The sequence below is a fragment of the Atractosteus spatula genome, chromosome 7, assembly GCF_055471065.1.
Source record: "Atractosteus spatula isolate fAtrSpa1 chromosome 7, fAtrSpa1.hap1, whole genome shotgun sequence".
NCBI classification, from domain to species: Eukaryota; Metazoa; Chordata; class Actinopteri; order Semionotiformes; family Lepisosteidae; genus Atractosteus; species Atractosteus spatula.
Genome location: NC_142712.1, coordinates 32,921,952 through 32,942,821, shown reverse-complemented (window position 1 = coordinate 32,942,821; position 20,870 = coordinate 32,921,952). Strand labels below are relative to the sequence as shown.

Here is a 20,870-nt window from a genome sequence, read left to right as displayed (position 1 = left end):
CAATACAAATGTGTACAAGTATAATTAAGTGCTGTTTTCTGGTATCAGAAGATTTCGGAGGGTGTTCAGGTGGACCCTAAGAGCTATGCAAATAAATACAAACTAAAAAGCAGTTATTAGAATAATAATTAGCACAGCATGCTGTGGGGTCGGTTTGCATCTGTACACCCGGTCTAACACTAGTAAAGGCGTAGGGATCAAACACAGCAGTGAAGAGGACGTTGTCAGACCAGTATGATCTTCTCAAGTGGCCCTGTTACTGATGGGTGGCCTATACGTACAACAGCTCTGGTCCGTGCGGGACCCAGATGTGAAAGTACGGCCATCCGTGGGAATAGTAGGAGCGAGCAAACCCTAAACAAACAAAACAGTCGTCGTGTCTTGTCAATCAAACCCCCTTTTAGTGACGGATTAACGTGTCTCAAATGTGTCGAAACCTGGTTAACGCACCAGCAATAGTCCTTATTTCGTATTATCATTTGCTTAGTTGACACCTTTATATAGCGCTACCTGTCGTGTATATTAAGCTATTAAGCGTTACGATGCCTGTCTACGCTGCACTATTCTTTAGCACGGGTTCACTCTGCTTACATGGGCAGTTCATGACTGCAGCCATGATGCGCCACAGTTAGCCCTCACACGCGTGTGACACCCCGAACACGGTGGGGTCCGAGGTGTGAGGAGAACCGCTACCCAGAGGAAGCGACCAGGAGCCAGCTGGCACGGTGCCTCTCTGTAGTAACCAATGCTGTCACTCATCTTTTATCGTTCGTCTCGGCTTTTCACAAATATTGCTTTGTTTCTGACCCAATTTTTTCATGAACATGTATTTTGATACTTTTTGTGCATTTAGATTTTTCTTTGCACTTCCTTCGATTCTTTGAAAGACAGAATAATTCAGCTCTTCTGCTGTACACAAACAAAAAGTTAAAACGAAACACTGTCAGAGAATTTTAAAGTTGTTGCCAGGAAAGAACCAAGAATTCTGCCTTCCAAATTTAGTATTTGTGGTCTCCCAGCCAGAGCCTGAGAACCAAAACTTTTAATGATGTTTCATTACGAGGGGAAAAAAAATCTGACTCTACAGCTTCGTATCAGCATCTCATGCTTTTACATTTCACCCGACTCTCACCCCCTTCTTCCTATTGCCTTTAAAAGGCTAAATGTTGTGAACTAAATTTGGGCATGGAGCTGCGGAGGATTTCAAGGAATGTCCTCGGATTTCAGACGGCTTTGATAGGCTAGTCTCGCTGCTCACAGGCTCCTGGGCTCCGCTGGTTGTCCACTCTGCGCTGCCCGCTTGCCAGGAGAGAGCAGCTCGGTTTCTCGCTCCAGCGTGCGGTACCTCAGCAGACTGGACCTGCCTTTTTGTTTCTGGAGGAGCCGCTGACCTGGTGTGGACATTTGATTTTTACTTTTTTTTGTGTGGTGGAAGCCCATACTCCTGTATCTTCCAGGTTTCGTTAGCACCCAGGTCGTCGTCATGTCCAGGATGTCGCGATACAGACGACAGGTGAGCGAGGATCCCGACATCGACAACCTGCTGGCCAACCTGTCGCCTGAGGAGATGGAAGAGCTGGAGAAAGAACTGGACGTGGCCGAACCCGACCCCAACGTGCCCGTCGGGCTCCGGCAACGGAACCAGACGGACAAACAACCGTCGGGGACCTACAACCGAGAGGCTATGCTGCACTACTGTGAGCGGGAGACGAAGAAGCTCATCCAGAGGGAGCTCTCAGTGGAGGTAGGGGGGAGCGTCCGAAGACTCCCAGATCCAGGGTTGAACTTTAAACGTTGTTTGCGTCCTGCTATCATGTCTCCTTTGTCTTTTTCTCTGAGTTCCCTTTGGAGACTGGAATTCTAAGAAAAAATACCAGAGAAAAAGCTTTTATAAAACAAACACGGTTCACTTTCATTCGAAACAGTGCCATCATTTTTGCAAGAAATGCACGATTCTCGTGGCAACGCTGGTATGCTACTTAAAAGGGGAAATTCGAGAGTCATTTAACTAACGTTCCCGAAAGTTCAGCGTGTTTGTTTCTTTCTGTACGGGTTTCTCAGGAGACTTTGGGGACATTGCCTTTGGCGTGGCAAATCCCAGTTCTGGATGTGCCGCTTTTCGTGTTTATCATGTTTATTAAAAACATAAAACAGTTTTGGTTTTATGTGGAGTCGATAAAGCCTACAAATCTCGTTTTGACTGGCGGAGGTTGTCTAAATAGTGTCAATAATGCGCACGTCACAGGGACTCCCTGACACAAACAGCACTCCTGCCAGCAGATTAAAGATACGGGCGGCGTGATGGGAGTTTGAGTCAGCACCCCTCTGCACAGTGAATTTGTCAGACTAATGCGGATAGACTTGTGGCCAGCGGCTCGACCAGGTTGCGCTGCTCTTCGCTGTGAGTTCAGAGGACGTACTATACTGTATCTGCTGATCAGTATTCCCTCTGGTGTCAAAGCAGGATAACAGAGCTTGCATATTTACTGTATGGCCTGTAGCTGCGGTTTTTAAGACATCTTTGTTTGAGATGCGACCAATATCACAGCCTCTCACGACGATTAATCTCTTTAAAGTGATGAGCCACAAACATTGTCAGTAAACTTCAGGCAGCTATAAACCAGGACAATAACACTGTTGAGATCCATACAAATATCCTGTTTTGTTACTTTACCTTGTGAAACATAATTCAATTTAAAGCGTTCAGAATTTCAGTGAAGCACCAGGGAAAACAAAACACGTTGTACCGTAGAGAAGAAAGAGAAGAAAGAAAGAAGGAATCCACATCAGAGCAGTCAGCAGTTCTGGAGATAGAAATGATGAGGGGCCCTACACAGGATATAGGATGACGCAGCTTTATTAGTCTTCTTAATTGTGAGTCTATAAACACATGTACAGTCAATAAATTCAATCTCTTTGGGTGTGCAGACATAGATTTAGAGCATTGTGATCATCCAGTTCATGTCTTCCTTACTATATTAATACTACTATTATAAATCATTTGCTTTTGCAGATGCCCATTTCTAACATGACTTACAATCAGGAACTTTTACTTTAAGTGTGTGTGCAAGCCATGCGGGTACAATAAGGTACATTAATAAAAAGAATATGAGACTGACAATTTGAAAGAGCTGTGCTCGTGTAGACAAATAGAACTGTAATTGTTACAAAATGCGTTTGGCCCTGTTGACTTTCTTCACCACAGAACACAACAGACTGCAAACAGGAAAAGTTTGTTCCCTCCTTCTTACGTTCCACAGAGCTTGATTTTCTGCAGAGAGACACAGCAGTGTAACGACTGTCGTATGAGGTCTCGAGAGGGAGAGAGAGGGGGCCTTCTGAGTCTTCAAACTTTAAGAACAAGAATAGATGAAGAACAGGAAACAAGAAAAAATGGGGTGCTGTCGAAGTCTCCCTTGATAGCTCCACTGTGAAAATAAATGAGCAGTAGACCCAGCCACGAGTTCTCACTGTGTGTGTCTTGAGTCTTTCCTCATGCATGTCTCTGTAAGCTCTGTCCCACGGAGTGACATTTCCTCTTACAGAGCTTGAAGATACCGTATGTCAAGTCCCTGAAACCCTGCCTGGTTTTCCAACTGTGGCTCCATGTTCATGATACAAATATCTGGGCCATAGTGAACATGCATGATTCTGAAGACCAAGCACTGTGCTGCACAGCGAGTAACACACACAAAAAGAACGTGAACATGCAGGCATGGTGAAAGCACATAAAGCTGTTTCAAAGCCAGTGATGTGGCTTCAACAGCATGGCTGAGTAGCTTGTTCCACACTCCCACAACCCTTTGTGGAGAGAAGTGCCTCCTTTTATTAGTTTCACCAAACCACGTGTGTCCTCTGGTTCTGAAATAGGATAACGGGAGTATTTTTCTTTTTCCTTTTTCCCAAATCTGATATGAACCTGCTATGCAGTACCGTGTGATAATCCTTTGTACAGAAGATTAGGGCAGTAGCCCGAGTCCGGGAGAGCAGGGTGGGCCTGTGTTAGAGCACAGCTGGGGCTCTGCAGGCAAGCATGTGTGGGACTGTAGACACTGAGGCACACGTTCATCTGCTCCTGCCGAGGGCAGAGGGCCTGGGCTCTTGTGTAGACGAGCTTCTTCCCGGAGCGAACGTCTGCAAGGCCCGTGGATTCTGGAAAAATGTCCGCTGGGCCGAGCTTTCATAGCTGGTAGATCGCTTGATGACAGTTCCCTTCCAGCAATGCCCCCCTGGTGTTTTTGGGAACTGCTCCAGGAAAAGAGAACTAGTGTAGGCAGCGTTTTTGCAGTATAGTTTGTCCACCCCCTCTCCCAGCAGGGGTTTCACTGAATCTTAATTCCCAAACAATTTGTGCTAAAGACTGGTTGTCTGTATTGAAATCACTCAACAATTCCTAAAATGGTATCAAAATGTCATTGTTAAAGTAGAGGGACACCTTCCCCATGGACTCTTAGTGATTTCTTCATGATTGTGGTCTTTTGAATGAAGCAGGCGTGAGGCATTAAGCAGTTCGGAGCAGGGCAGAGTTAAGCAGGGCGGAGTGGTGGCTCTGTGGCTAAGGATCTGTGCCTGTGACTGGAAGGTTGCTGGTTCAAATCCTGTGGTTGGCAGAGGAATCCTACTCCATTAGGCCCCTGAGCAACCCTACCTAACTCCTAACAACCCTAACTGCTCCAAGGGTGCTGTACAATGGCTGACCCTGCACTCTGACCCCAAGCTTCTCTCCCTGTCTGTGTCTCCATGGAGAAAAGCTGGGGTATGTGAAAAGATGAATTCCTAATGCAAGAAATTGTATAGGACTAATAAAGAAACATTATTATAGTTCTTTTTAGGAGGCAGCTTGAATTTCTCTTCCTTCTACCCACTGGTGAGGCTTGCTCATTCCCTAGTCTCCAGAGACACAGATTTGATATTACATTTTTTCCCAGATCTGATATGAATCTGCTTTGAAGGCGAGGAGCAAGAGGGCCATTGTAGGAAATCAATCCTTCTTTATCATCCTTCAGGCTTGTTTGAGTCTTCTTAGGCCATTTCCACTGGTTTATTCCTGGAGAGGTGAGATCTGGAGCTGGGATCCTGTTCGTGGTCAGGGCAGTCCTTGTTATGCAGTTCCTACATTGTCCAAGACCTCTTTTATTCCTTAATTAAGCCATATCCTCTGGCGTACAAGGAATATGAGATATGTCAGTGCCAGGAAACCAGGAAACTGAGGTCCAAACACACCCAGGAATCCATACCCAACACATCCCTCAGTATGTTCTGGGTCTGAACCTTCTATTCAGGCACATTACACCATGCCAAAGGCTTCACATTAGAATTACATCGATTTCAATTTGAATGAAAACTCTCTCTCCTGACCTTCAACACTGGGTGCACATAGGCTAATGTATTTGGCTACACGCACAGTATGTAAACGCTCTGTGTGGATGATTTTCCCCAGGTCTGGTGCTAGGTGGCGCTAGTCTGGCCCAGCTTTCAATGTTTTAAAAATGTTAAGATACTTTTATTGTTTCACACCCAATGATATGTCAAGGCCTCCCAGATTGTGCTGGGAAAAGCAGCCTGTCCATAGAGAGTCCATGGAGGAAGGACACTCTTGTCCCAGCAACAGAGTGGAATATTGGATTGGTCCCCAAAAACTCCACAATAGCAAGCCCCACAAGCAGGTTCTGGGAACCCTGATTTTCTCACTTCTTTGAAATAGGTCGATCAGATTTTAGGGCAGCAGGCAGTAAATATAATAAGGCTTCATTAGTCCTTTGATTGGTTGTGTTCTGCTGTTGTATAGTTTGACTTTGCTATTGGCTGGACAGAATACAAACAGTGCTAAATCTCGGTCAGAGGGGTTCACTGTTTTGGACCTGAAGAGAGCCTAAATGTAATCTTATTTATGCTGGTTTCTCTAAGCTGACTTCCTGGAGATGGTATCAGCTCCCCTGGCCAGAGATAAGAGCCGAAGCACTTAAAACCCTGTGTTGGAGGGGCTAGAAGCCTGACAGCAGAGTGCTGCTACTTCTTAATGAGGCAGATCCAGAGAAGACGCAGGAATAACAGAAGAGTGACGCTACAGGAGGTCAGCTGGAACTGACTTTATATTCTGCATTGTAGGGGGAAACAGGGCGTTTAGGAAGATCTCCTGTTTTGGGAGGACACTATCTAGAAAAGGGGTTTAAATAAGGTCACCTTAGGACAGTCATTTGTTTTTTTTTAATTTTGGCAACAACAGTGATGGGATTCATGGAAACATATTTATTTGTGTTCCTTCACGAGAACAATTCTGAAGCCTGTGACTCCCTCACACATCCTCTTCAGCTGATTGGAGCAACACAAGACTCTGGTTCCCATTCTGCACTCTTTATTTACTTGGAGGAAAATTAACTCACTTTTTGCCCTTCCTTCCTGTAATTTCCTCGCCACGTCCCCCATTCTGATCTATTCGTGAAACAGGTTTCCTGAGTGGTACTTGTGGCCTGTGTATTGACCTCACACAACCAAGCTCAACCTTGGCTGTAAAAAAACAGTCTTGACAATCAGTCCTCGTGCAGGGACTGATGCAGAGGCTTGTGCAGATGGATGACAGTAACACAGGCAGGGGAGAAAGCCTGGACAATGCTGCTAGGTTTCGGAATACTGATCCTGGTGCAGGAACCAGGCTCTTCCCTCTCACATCCAGTCGGTTCTGATATGGAGATTAGGCGGATTCCTAAACGGGGCAGGCGGACGTCTTATAGCTGGTGTGAGAGCAAGGTGCTCCCTTTTATCTGAGTGAGGAAAGGGGTGAGTAACTTTATCAGGCCCTGGCACCCAGGGCCTGCATTCCAGGAATACTGCCCCGAGCGTGGTGCTTGAAATGGGATCCAGTAAGATAATACCCCCGAGCGTCTCTGTCACACCACAGCCCGGCTATGTGTTTTCGTTTGGAAAATAATTCCTCCTCGCTGAGATGGGCCCTCGCTTTTGAATTAAGCTAAGTGAGAATGAAGTGGCGTGAGCTGGGAGCTGTGGTGTGCCTGCTGTCCAGCACAGATAAGAGTGAGGAAGAGAGAATGACAATGTAGCACCGAGACGTGCAGTGTGGAATTACAGTACAGCTCCATTAAAAATTAAAGACCGTGGGGAAGCGTAACACAGCAGAACTTAGTAAATAAGCAGCGTGAGGAGCTGAGAATTCTGGTTCCAGTTCCTGAGCTAAACTCAGTCACAAGGCATGCTTTCTGTGCAGTGGGCGTTTCGAGTGTATTGTGAAATGCAGAACGTCAGCTCAGGATGGCAAGTAGAAAATGGTATTATTTAAATGAATACCCACCTCTCTGGCCTGCCTCATCCCACTCCTGTGTTTGCTTCTTCTCGGGCATTCTGTATAAGCCTCCACCAGTGTCTCCTAGGTCTGTGCGTGGTCAAGTGTCTGTGAGACTGTGTCAGTTCTACACTGCATTGTGCCTTCAATCTGTTTCATCTGCAGGACCTGTTTAAGCCCATTGCTTGAATGCCCATAAAAGCACATTGAATACTATTACTAATAAAATGCTAAAAGTAGAACTACTGACTGACATGCTCAATTAACACTGTTAGAGCTTTTAGAATTAATGAGACCAAAACAGACCAAGAATCTTGCTCAATCATTTTTCTTGAGCGAGAGTGCTGATTTGAAGTGCATATTGTTGCATGAAGTTACCAAAAAGACTCCAAGGCTCTTAATTATTTAGACAACTTAACTGTAGTTTGGGGTGATATGGTTGCCTCACAGCGCTTGGGCCTGAGTTCAATTCCTGGGGTGCTATGTGTGTGGAGTTTGTATGTTATAATATTCGCATGGGTTTCCTCTGGGTGCTCTGGATTTCTCCCACAGTCCAAAGACATACTGGTAGATTAATTGGCTACTGGGAATATTGCCCCTGGTGTGAGTGTGTGTGTGTGGGTGTTTATATCTGCGCGTGCCCTGCAATGGACTGGCATAATGTCCAGGGTGTACCCTGCCTTGCGCCTGTTGCTTGCTGGGAGAGGCTTCGGCATTGACAAAATGGGTGGATGGAACTGTAGCTCTGCATGTCTCCATGAACATCCCCCCCAGGGAGGGATCTGCCTCCCAGGGGAGAGCAGTGATCTCCACCCGTTGTGAGAAAAGAACCCACAGAGATCCACAACAAGGACAGTTGTGAATCTGCCATTTAAATTCATTTAGGTTATGTCAGTATTGAGCTTGCCAGAGCAAGGGAGATATTTCACAACTCTTAATAATAATTGTAACAAAAACAATTGAATTTGTATAATGGTTTTCATCAGTTCAAAGCAGAAAGAAAGCTCATAAGCATTGTGGAACTCCCATGAAACATAGCTTTCTCTTTTCTTCTTCTTTAGAATAGGACACCATCAGGATGCTGTAGAAATGACCAGAACGCCTGTTTGTGTCTGGAGAATAGTGAGGCTACCCAGGGTGGCTGAGGCCTGATCGAATGCAGGATCTGCTCAAAGCCTAGTACATGTGTGATGGTCTGTGGTAGTTTTCTGAATCACTTGTCCCAAAATAACCTTATGAAGAGCAGATCGCAAGTAAGTGTATGTGTAGCACAATGCCCTGCGGCCTATAGGTGAAGCATCAGGAGCTGTCCTCTTGACCTTTAACAAGTCTTCTCAGAAGTTCTGTTTTGCTAGTGTTGCCTGCACAACAGGAGTGCAAGTGAACCATGTACCGCCATTCCAAGTCCGAAGTACTTTTGTCCTCAGGTGATCCTTTAAGGAAACTATCCTGTACCAAAACCGTGGGGCTTGTTGCTCAGAAGTGTTGGAAAGAAGCCACCTGTGTAGTAAAGGCCGATAAAACCGCTGTTGCTGTTTGTTTGCGCAGCGCCCAGGGGAAGAGGAAAGCGAAGTGTTTCAGTCTTGATCAGACCGGCGAAATGTCAGCCACTCACTGGGGTCCGGCGCTGCTCGATGTTGCTAGGCAGCGGGATCTTTACGTTCAACAAAGGCCGCTGGAAGCATGTTTCAGCCGGGACACATGAGCTGACAACACTGTGGTGCCAAGCGAGTCATACCTGCGGAATAGCTGGCTTTTTTTAATGATCAGACCTGGACACAGCTCTCAAATGAGGATTAAGACCTTCCAGACGCAAATGTCATACCTGGACCCTGAGGACACCCATTAGCCACTGAGAACTGCGAATACAATTTATTTTACACAAGGAATTATGAGTGTAGTGTAATCAACACCCCAACACAGCATAGATGAGAGTTTGCTGGGGATAAATGCCCCTCCTTAGAAACCGTCCTATTATTCGAATTTAAATACTGTTATAGCAGTGTCTGGAAAAACCTGCCAAAATTATTACTGCATTGCTGTGCTGCAATATGCATTCAAGTCCTATGCATTTTCACTAGAATTGTGTTTTAAAGGGGGTCTTAAAATGCCCCCATTTTTTCAGGATAGGCACAGAAAGAAGCAGTGTGGAAGTCAGTGCTGGTTTTCTGGAGCTGGAGATCCTGGGCAGATGAAATTCCTGGGCTGCTGGTTTACATGCACACTGCCTTTTAAGGACACATCTGAGGGAACTGCAGTTCCTCACGGCAGCAAACGCAGAAGCTCACAAATCTCGGACTGCGCTGGCGGAGCTATCCTCCCCAGTAAACCTTCTGAAAATGGCTTGCCGCTTACAATGTAAATAGGGCAAATCTGACCTCATGCCTTGTGCATTTCCATGATTCCATGTGATTAAAAAATAAAACCCGCATAGCTGCCGATGTCAGTGCTAATAAGCCGTTTGGAGTCGGGTCAGCGAGAGATGGCTTTGACGAATCAGAGATTTTTATCCTTTGACCTGGCTCTCTATACACAAAGAATGGAGATGAGTCGTTTGACATGAATAAATGTTTGGTTAGAATTTCTATATTGGAGAGCTTGATAACATGAAAATATCAGTGTAATCTTGCTTGGTCATGTTGTATTTCTTCTCTTGACTCAGGGCTCTTTTATAAACAAAGATTGTAAACATTTGTTCTTATGTCAGTCACATAAAAAGCTTAATACTACACCATACAATTGATGTTTATGGCCGCAAAATGTTTACTAGTCTGCTGCTTATAATCCAAAATGGAATTTCATAGTATCAATTTAGATCTTTAAATGACAAGCCGTGGTCTTTAAAATAACTTTCTAATGTGTGACCCCTTTATCTAGTGTTATCTATGTCTTGGTTTCCTTATCTATTTAAGATATGGCATTTGTATTTTAGCATCTTTTTAATTTGAATAACTTGCAATTTATGAAAAAGAACTTTTTTTAATATTTCATGAAGTGTGCCCCACCAGTCAGCAATGAACATGGGTTAATTATAATTCTTATCTTTGCTTCTTTTGGATTTCTCCTTGCTATTGTAATGGATGTTTTTGAGAATTTCTTTTTCGAAAGAAACACTCTTGAGTGCCAAATCGGAGATGGTGAGAAGAGAATCAATGTCGCAGGAGGATCTGAACGTCCATTAGACATTGCTGATTGTTGAGGTGGCGTGCGCTGGTGATCTTCTTCCTCTCTGTCCTCTCTGTCCGCCAAGAGAAACCTTTCTCGACAGTTTTTTAAATTGAAAAAGTGAATTATGGTACACACTTCATTTGTTAGCTTGTAATACAGAGTAGGAGCAAAAATTCTTGAGGCAGCCTTTATTTGGAACAGTGTTATTCCCTGGCACTTATTTCCCAATATTTTTCAAAGTTTAATAGATGACAATTTGTCCTTTAGAGTGGCAACAAAGATTGCAGGTCTTTCAGCTAAGCTAAGCTAAAGTCCGTCCTGTGACTGTGCTGGTCCGCATGCACATTAAATCTGTCCTTCTGTGTCCCCTGTCTAGGAGGGAGTCCCATTGGACACGACAAAAGACCTCAAGGTGGGGGAGAAGGAGAAGCCGCGAGAGGGGGAGCCCAGGAAAGAGAGCAGGAAGCAGGAGTACCTGCGGAGGATGGGCCTCAGCCAGGAGAAACGCTGTTCCAGGTCTAACAGCAAGGAGAGTGTGGAGAAGGCTGGAAAGGAAGGGGACAGCCCCTGCGAGGACACCCCCCGCAAGAGAGGGGCCGCCGCCCGCAAGGAACAGGAGAACAGGAGGGAGGAGAAGAACTGCCAGGGCATGGAGCGCAAGAAAGACGATGTGCCCAGCACTCCAGGGAAAACCAAGAGAGAGGAACCCAAGACAGCAGCGTGCAGGAGAGAGGAGAGGGACAGCCAGACCAAGGAGGGCAAGAGAGAGGGCCTGGACTGTCCAGACAGGATGGGCAAGTCAGACCAAGGAGAGAAATGTGGAGAAGCGCCGGACAGCAGGAAGAAGGACAAGAAGCCCAAGGGTGAGGAGAGGTGTAGCGTGAATGTCAAGACCGGCTCTCAGCCTGAACAGGTGTCCAGGGAGGGGAAGGCCTCTCAAGAGAATGAGAAGAAGCCCAGGGAGCCACTCAAGAACGAAGAGCTGGAAGCCGGCACAGCGGGAGAGAGTCCTGGAAGCAACGCTACAGGGGAGGAGCAAGAGGACGATGCCACCTCCAGCATATTCGACGAGCCCCTGGAGAAGGTGCAGAACAACGACCCCGAGCTGACCGAGCTCAACATCAACAACTCGGAGGTCATCAACAATGACACCCTCATCCGCTTCGCTGACGCGCTGGGGGACAACACCCACGTGAGGGTCTTCGCTCTGGCCAATACCCGTGCCGACGACCACGTGGCCTTCGCCATCGCCAACACCCTGCGCTCCAACAGGACCCTGACCAGCATCAACCTGGACTCCAACCACCTCACCGGCAAGGGCATCATGGCGCTGGTCCGCGCGCTCCAGAACAACACCACCCTCACCGAGCTGCGCTTCCACAACCAGCGGCACATCTGTGGCGGCAAGACGGAGATGGAGATGGCCAAAATCCTGAAGGAGAACACCACCCTGCTGAAACTGGGCTACCACTTCGAGCTGGCGGGGCCCCGCATGACCATGACCAACATCCTGAGCCGCAACATGGACAAGCAGAGGCAGCGGCGCCTGCAGGAGCAGAAGCAGGCCCTGGGGGACGGGGACAAAAAGGGCTCCTTGGAGGTCCCCAAAGTCGGAGGGGGCCTTCTAAAGGGCTCCCCCAAGCCCTCCCCCAAGCCCTCCCCGCAGTCTTCCCCCTGGTCGTCCCCCAAAGTGTCACCCAGAAAAGCGGGGGCGGCCGGGCCTCCTCCCCCTCCGCCTCCGCCACCCCCCGCGCCCGCCCTGGACGGCGAGGCCCTCCGGAACTCCCTGACGCCCGTCTCGCAGAGGAAGCTGGACGACAGGGGCAGCACGCCACCCCGCGACAAGAACACCCGGGACCAGCTGCTGGATTCCATCCGCAACAGCAACATCAAACAGCTCAAGAAGGTAGAGCCGGGCAGAAGCCCCTACACCCTCACACCCGGGGACAGAGAGATCTCAGGGGGTTAGAGCAGCCGGGAAATCCTGACCAGGGGGTTGCAGGTTCACATCCCAGGTGGGGGCTCTACCACTATGCCCCTGAGCAAAACAGACTTTGTCCAAACCGTTACCCTGCTATAAATAAATAATTATCAAACAGAGCAAAAACTGAAAGACAATGGGGGGGAAAATGTATCTGAAAACGTATTGGTACCCTGCACAGACATTTGTATATGTTAAGTACAGATGTGTGATTGCCTTTCTGATAGTACTAGTCAGGTGTGCCAGTAAATGACCTCTTAAACACAGACATTTAAACCAAATGGAGAGGGAACAGCGTTTTAGAGTATAGCTCACTGATACTCTCTCTTGGTCCCGGTCTCTCTGTCTTCAGGTTTTCTAATAACTTCATTTGAGTCAATTGTTCACTAACTTAGTCTGTATTATCATTATTTCCATATCTGTGCTCATTGAAGATTACAGTATAAATTACCCACAAAGCCTGCTGGACTGGACTGTCACTGGGATTCACCAAGAAATAGGCAGGCACTGAGAGTCGGGTACAATCAGTCAAGCAGAGCTCTCTTTGCTCTCAGTAACACAGTTACCCATGTAGCCCAAGCCTGTTGATGATGGACGCACCTGTCCTCCAATCAACACTGAACCTCTGGTGTGGGGGCTGTGCTTCCTGTGTCTCATCTTGTGATGTTTGGCTCGAAGGTGGGCGGGTCGGAGGAGTCTGCCCACATTTCGCCCACAATTCGTCATTATCTTTAACATGCCATCGTGGGGTTAGCTGTAAAAAACAGCCAAGTGCAGTCTGAAGGCATGCTGTCAGATGTGTGCTTTCCCATGTGAAAGATCATCTTGTCTTATCCCCTGGTAAAATCGTTAATTGGTCATTAATTGGTGGTAATAACTTTTCGTTCCATAAGTAATTAACTAGACCATTTTTAAAAATTATGTAGAAAATAATTGTAATATCTCTTCCCTTTAACGGGCACTCTGACTTTTTCAGCCACGCAGGCTTTTTTATTAATTAAAAAGGATTTGTGCTCATTTCAATGACACATTTTAAGAGCCATCTGTGCAGAAACTGCTTTTTCTCATCATTTGATAATCAGTAACACTGTGGTGTGTGAAAAATTGGCCAAAGAAAATGACATATTTAAAAAGATAAAGAAACCAAGATGAGCAAAATAATTTTTTTTCAGATCCTTGAACATAAATGTGCCATCACAGCTCCCTTCTAATATCACAACTGGCAGCCCACTGAAGTTCAGCAGGTGTGAGCCTGGTCAGTACCTGGATGGGAGACCTCCTGGGAAAAACTAAGGTTGCTGCTGGAAGAGGTGTTAGTGGGGCCAGCAGGGGGCGCTCACCCTGCGGTCCACGTGGGTCCTAATGCCCCAGTATAGTGATGAGGACACTTTACTGTAAAACAGGCGCCGTCCTTTGGATGAGACATAAAACCGAGGTCCTGACTCCCTGTGGTCATTAAAAATCCCAGGGTGTTTCTCGAAAAGAGTAGGGGTGTAACCCCGGCATCCTGGCCAAATTTCCCATTGGCCCTTACCAATCATGGCCTCCTAATAATCCCTATCTATGAATTGGTTTCATTAGTCTCTGCTCTCCTCCCCACTGATAGCTGATGTGTGGAGAGCGTTCTGGCGCACTATGGCTGCCGACGCATCATCCAGGTGGATGCTGCACATCGGTGGTGGTGGAAGGGGGTCCCCATTACCTGTAAAGCGCTTTGACTGAAGGGTCCAGAAAAGCGCTATATAAGTGTAAGCAATTATTATTATTATTATTATTAATATCAATTCACAGGAGCCAGACAACTGACACGTTGACAGTCGGCTCCCTAAATTTCACTTTAAAAGTGCTTTCAGCCTTTTAGCAGATGTATAATCTCAGCAAGGGCAAAAAGCCGTCTGCGATTTGTTCTCAGCAGCACAGGAATATCTGCTTCCTTATGTAACCGTTCAGGTAAACCAGAGAGACAGACGTCTGTCTGTCTAATAACAGCAGCTGGCATTGCAGACAGGAGTTTCACACTCGTTTTTCTCCAACTTTACATGAAATATATAGAGGACCAGTACTGAGAAATGTCCCAGACATGTGTCTGTGATTGTGACCCCCAGATTTCTCCTTTCCCGCCTGCAGGTCGAGGTGCCGAAGCTGCTGAGATAAAACTAACCTGGAGCGTCGAGGAGCGCTGGGGGAGGGGGTGGGGTGGGAGGGGGTTGGGGGTTGGGGGGCAGATGGACAGCTCACAGGCCTCGAGGAACTCCGAACTGTGAAGCCGCCCGAGCGATCACCGACAGTACTGACGGGGGGGCAGGCGGACAGCGAGGATTGATCCGGGCTGTACCTGCTGTGTTCCTGTTCCTGTGTCCTCCCTGTCTTGGCACACACTGGACAACAGAGGGCGCAGGTGGGGCAGTGGTGTGTAGGGCTCCTGAGAAAAACGCTCCAAGCTTGGCTGTCTGTGAGGCTATGCTGATTTGCACTGGAGTTGGAAGGTTATAGTATGTTGGAAGAGTGTGTGAGCAATGCTGTTTGTATGGGCTTTTATTCAAGTGTAGATTACATGGCCACTCATTGGGATTTTAATCGTGTGTAGATTGCCTGGAGACTCATTTGGTTAAATTCAGCAGGTTTGATTTTTTTTTACCTCTATCCCTGATTTTTTAAGCATGTTTTTACTGGCTTATTTTTAAATTCGGACATATTAGACAGTGATGTTGCAGGCAATATGCCTTTCTTCTTGATATCTGATCCAGTTGGGCTTGTGTTGGACCAGTGCTGTCAAAAACACTGCAGCTGCCCCGCAGACTGTGCTGTCATTCCTTGTAGAAGCATGGATTCACGTGATCTGGCGTGACCCAACAACCATGGTTCAGTTCAGCCAGTGCAGTCTGTGATCTTGACCTAACAGTAGAACACTAACGTTCAGATCTAAACTTAGATCCAACTTTCACCCAACTGGTTGCTCACATACATGGACAGAAAAGATGGCCGCAAATGAACAGAAACAGAAATCCTATCAGATTTGAGATCCCAGACTCATGTAGGATTCCTTCATTTTTTCCTATGAATGGAAATCCACAAGATCTTTCCTGTGGGATTCCGGGAGGAGACTGGCAGGATGTTTGGAAGATTCTGTCAGGAGTTTGGCCCCCGATCTTTCACAAAGTTCTGGCATGGGTGATCTGCTGTTGTCTGACACTGTTATCCCCACTAAGTGACACTGTAGGTCTTGTAGGTCTAATAATACTCAGTGACAGGGAGGTGTTAGAGTATACAACATCTAAAAGGACACTTATTTTTAGTTGTGCAAGAATTTTAGGGTGCCCACCTCTTAATAGCTACCTATGAGGGTAGATCTTTCCTAATAGGATGCAGTGAGTCAATCACTCCTTTTGAATGATTTAATTTATTTTGAATAATTTCTTTCATGAAGAAAACATGAAAACAGCCTGCCATAGGAATAGGATGGGGTTCTTCACATCAAGGGTTGCAGCTGAGTGCAACAGCACAACTGAAATCCCTTCTATGCTCCAAGAAAAAGCTGGAAGAGGTTCTTGAACCGAACAACTAATGACAGGATGCAGATTGTCTGTCACTGATGCACATTCTGAACCAGCTCCCTAGAAACAAGGGTTGCAGTTTCTGTTTTCATTCAAAGTGTTTTCTATAAGTGTCTTTCTGAATATACAGATTGAATGATTGAGTCTGTTGAAGCTGTGGGTGACAGGTATGTTTCACACTGGGAATAATGTGGCAGAAACAACCTTTTGCTTGTCTATTTCTGGCAGCTACTTTCTTGTAAATCTGGTGAGGGGATGAGGGATGAATAATCACTGTGGGATGAAAGGCATCAGCTCTGTTTGTCTGGGACTGCAATGCAAAGTGACTGAGCTCTTACATTTCTATATACAGCGCCCCTGCTGCACACAGTGGTTGAGTAACATGATATAAATGACCCCTTTGTGTGCAACTATTCAACAGGATGACTGTGTCCACATATGGCATTAGATGATCTAACCAATGTGCTGCAGGTGATTCCTCTCTGCAGTCTGTATTAACTGCCAAACACAATTGTCCTTAACATTTAACTCTGTTCTTTATAATCATAACCTCTGGTGGCTTTGAATGCAGTTTGTCTTTTCAGATATTTAAAGCTTAAAGGTTATGAAAAGGCTATAATTGCATAACATGTCACAGTACCTCTATTTTTGCAGAATTTCCTGTGCCTTTTGCTGGTTCTGAAATGTTTGTGTGAAATGTGTGAATACCCCAAGGGTCCGCTGGCCTGAGGGTCTCAGTCCCTCATTCTACTTTCATTCTTTTAATTAATTTAGCAACGCCGTAATTGACCTAATTAAGAATGAAATATGTAATAATATTGTAGCGCTTTCAGGTTCACGTGGGTATGTGCCCTCGCCGCTGCCGCCTCAGGTCGGCCGTCCACCGCTGGTGACGTCACCGCGCTGGCAAGCCGACTTGTATGCGTTGCAGTAATATGCTGTTAAACCTGAGAGTTCAAGTTAACTTTAACACGTATAGGTCAATTTAAGTACGGGATAAGTACTATCATATTATTTATTCGATCAAGGGGTCGATTAAGTAAGCGGGAGCTCAGATGGATTGAATTAATTAACATTTTTTATTATTTACCGTTCCAATTTGGCCAGGCAAAATTGTTTAAAGACTTGTCTTTTCGGCTTTCGTCTTTTCCTATGCCTGTGGTTGTACACTCCTCGAGCACGGTTACCTGTCATCTTGGCCAATCATCTTTGACAAGTTGCAATTAACTGGCATTAGAGCCGGCACCGATCGCGTGAGCTGCACTTCTCTCACGTGACGTCACTGCACGCCTACCCCCCGGCTTGGCCTTGGACTGTCAAGGGTGCAGGGTTGCTATGTTTGCGACTGGGAGTTCTCCTAGTCTTTATTGCAAATCCTCTCCACTGTTAACGACTTGACTAAAAAGCCTCTATGTTGACCTCTCCTTCGAGAACAGTATGGAGAGCTGCCAGTACAACACAACAAAACCGTGAAGAGACGCACTTCCTGGGCCACGTCTTTGAAATCTCTGTCTAATTGAAGTCGGAGCAAGCCGAGCTTTTACATAGCCTTAAGATCGTAGGTCCCGACAAGTAGTTCACTCGCCTTTTCCCTTTCTCGAGATTATTTCCGAACTTTTCTGCGAAATATTACAAATGATAGTTCTAACAAACAAACATATGACGACAAGCTGGTTGCTGGGTGAGAATGAATATGTTTTCTGTTAGGCTTTTTTTTTTCAACTAAGGTTCAGAACCTGCAATGAAAAAAATCACATTCTGTTTAATAGTCTAAAGTTAAATGCATGAATAACATGTCTTTGCAGAATCATGTAGCTTTGTTTTTTGTGTTTAAAAATGATAAAACAGCGGCATTTTTAATTTAAAACGCTTGTGATAAAATCGAAATAAAGGGACGAAAATTAACATCAAATTGTAACCAGTCAAGTGGATATTCGAAAGGATTCTGTGCTTTCAGCACGAGAAAAGGCCACTTAATAATTAACTGGCCTATTTTGCGTTGCTCAGAATTAGGAAGGAAACCATTAAGTTAGATATTACATTGTTCGCATATATGTAAGCAGATACTGTACATGTACGTTATTGTATGTTTTCTAAAGGAAAACATTCAACCATAGCATACATTTTATACATGCCTATACGTCTTGAATATTTAATTAAAACACATTATACTACTTTCCGTAACAATTCATTTTCCATCTTCAAAATTCTGACTATTCCCTCGATAGTGACGTAAGATGACGTGTCTGGGGTCACCGATCAAGTTCCAACAGCTAAAAAAAACAAGTTCCAACAGCTAATGTCGCTCTATTTACGTAGAAGACCATACGATTGAACAGAAGGACATTATGTCATGCCTTAGCTAAATGGAAGCCTGGGGATTAAGTTCTCAAACACACCGAAGACGTTTTTTATAAGAGGAAAAAGAGAGTCGCCCATACCTTTACAAAGGAGAAGATAATTCTTGAAATGAGAAATTAGGCGATGTGTAGTTCAATGAAAGAGTTTTACAGGTCTTAAATTCTCGTATGTATCGAAGAGTTTTTGAGAAGAATGATGTTCACACAGCTTTGTAAATATTTATTTTTCTACAGCTTCCAGATGTTCAACTGTTAAACGCATCATATGGATTTAAAATGAAAAATAAAACTGTAGTTACGTTCAGATACGTTACTAATACGTTTTATCGTGATATACACCAATACGGTAACTTTCTAAAACGTTGCTCATGTTATGATGTGTCTCCTGTGTATCGTAAATATGTATGTTTGAAAGCGTATGGCCCATAAACTCTTTTACGCCGTTATATTGGAAATGCTAATTTTAATATGAGCTGACTAGATTAACGGTAAGTGTCTGTACTTAAGAGTGTGTAAAAACACTATACCTGTATGTTGATGTAAAGGGAAAACTGACAGTACTACAATATTAATAATACCAATGTTTACTACCATGTAAATATACTGCACTTGACATCTAAAGAAATTGTCTTACAGTATTTCAGGTTACAGTGCCTTAAGTGCAAGGAATAGTACAGAAGGCAATTGTATGCACCTTTTGAGAGCAATGTGTTTTAAAATTGTACGTAAACAGTACTTTTGATCACAATAAAACTGAAAGTTATAACTTACAGCCTTTGAATGTCATGTATTTAGTCCCACTACAATGCTACAGTGATGAGATATCTAAATATCAGGGTTGATTGTTTTAAGGTAGGCATGGAGCCAGAACAAATTTCCTTACCCAAATCAGGCTCACTCTTTTACTAGACTAGATGTGAATTAAAAGTAACTTTCTGGAAAACAATGACTTTTCCACCTTGTAGTCAGGTGGCTTTATTAAGCCCTAAAACTGTTTTATTGTGATAAATGACAACAAACATGTTTTACAGTTTGTGATACGCATACAGTATGAGAGGCCTTTAAGGCCATGGACCGATGGATAAATGATTAGCGTGAATATTTCTCAAAAGTGACAACCAGAATAAAACACACCTTAAAGAAAAAAAAAATCAGTCATAAGTAGGTTACACGAGTTACGTTTTCTGTGAAATATGTTTCATGTCTATTCCACTTTATTTCTCTGATTTTCTGTGGTACTTTGAGGTAGTTTCTGTAACATATTTTCACATACTGTGCTTAGGTTTCTCATTGCTAAGCTCCTTCTCCTTTTCAGACTGATTACGAATGAACAGAAGGGAAGCTCAGGCATGGGGCTCTCAATCACAGTTCCTGGGGGGCCCTGAGTCTTGTGGTTTTGTTGCTAACACACATACATAGTTGGTCAAACTACATAACTGACTGGATAATTTTAACACTCCAACCAGGTGATTTATAGGCAGCGGCACCTTTAATTGAGTGCCTTGTGCAATGAACTGTACAAGACCTCAAGAGAAAATCCTGTCTGTGTCTAATTTAGAAAACAAGAAGGTCAATAGTCTGACTGCTCAGGTTGGAACAAGAACCCGAAGACAACAGGCCCTCCAGGAGGTGAGTCTGAGACACTTCTCCACAACAAACATATTAAGGTTTTACTTCCTAAACTCCTAAACAGGCCGTCGCTGACATCTCATCAGGCTGGTGGCAGAGGTAACACAATAGGTTTGAGATTGTTCCTCCACTTCTTGTTATCCAACAGTGCCCCTCAAAGCTGTGGACTTCCCTCATCATGCCAGAACAGGTTGGGAAATCATAGGACAGCATCCAGAGTACTCTGGCACAAAAGAAAACTCCATCCCTCTCTCTGAGACTCTATCCATGTTCTTCCAGGAGTAGATTCTTCCCCAGCAATGATTGAGAGATGTACTGAATGAAAGCTCGGCAGTAATGTTTCAGTTGCCTCCCAGCCTGTCCACCACACACGCATACACAGACTCAGAGCCCCCAGCACCAATGAAATGCCTATATTTGGTCATTTTTCAATGGAAACACAGTCTGAGGCTCATTCCATTACCATTCCTAAGAGTGGGAGAAAGGCCAAGAGCTTGTCTGACGCTCTTTAAAAGCTCTCCGCTCAGACATAGAGTAAAAAAAAAAAATGCTTATGTAAACATTTCCTTCTATCACAAAACTAACATAAATATTTATTTACCATCAGTCCCAAAGTCCTTGTCCGTTTCTTGTCTGAGTGTTTAGTCTCATTATTATCCCACTTCAGACTACGTTAGCATCTCTGGACAAAGCTCATACACGTAGATTTGGTCATGCTTGTTCTAACGTCTGCGAACAGACGACCGTCTAGGCGAACGTCTGCGACAGATCCAATTTTTAACTGCTTGGGTCTGACGGAGAAACCTCCTTCCTCTCACACGTGGAAGGGATGCATTTTTGTCGTCAGAGAATTTTAGTGAACCAGTTTTGTGTACGAGGCA

The 20,870-nt window shown here is 45.0% G+C and overlaps 1 protein-coding gene across 2 annotated transcripts; it reads left to right on the top strand.

Moving 5' to 3' along the window:
- The first annotated feature begins 1,266 nt into the window (after positions 1-1,266).
- On the top strand, positions 1,267-19,127 carry lmod1b (leiomodin 1b (smooth muscle)). Of its 2 annotated transcripts, XM_088921004.1 has the most exons (3): positions 1,267-1,744; positions 10,842-12,371; positions 14,574-19,127. In XM_088921004.1, the coding sequence occupies exons 1-3, from the start codon at positions 1,484-1,486 to the stop codon at positions 14,598-14,600; spliced, it is 1,818 nt and encodes a 605-aa protein (XP_088777130.1). In that variant the 5' UTR covers positions 1,267-1,483; the 3' UTR covers positions 14,601-19,127. The 2 variants fall into 2 exon arrangements, with proteins under 2 accessions (XP_088777130.1, XP_088777129.1); XM_088921003.1 differs by lacking the exon at positions 14,574-19,127 and having other exon boundaries at positions 10,842-12,468.
- The last annotated feature ends 1,743 nt before the right edge of the window (positions 19,128-20,870 follow it).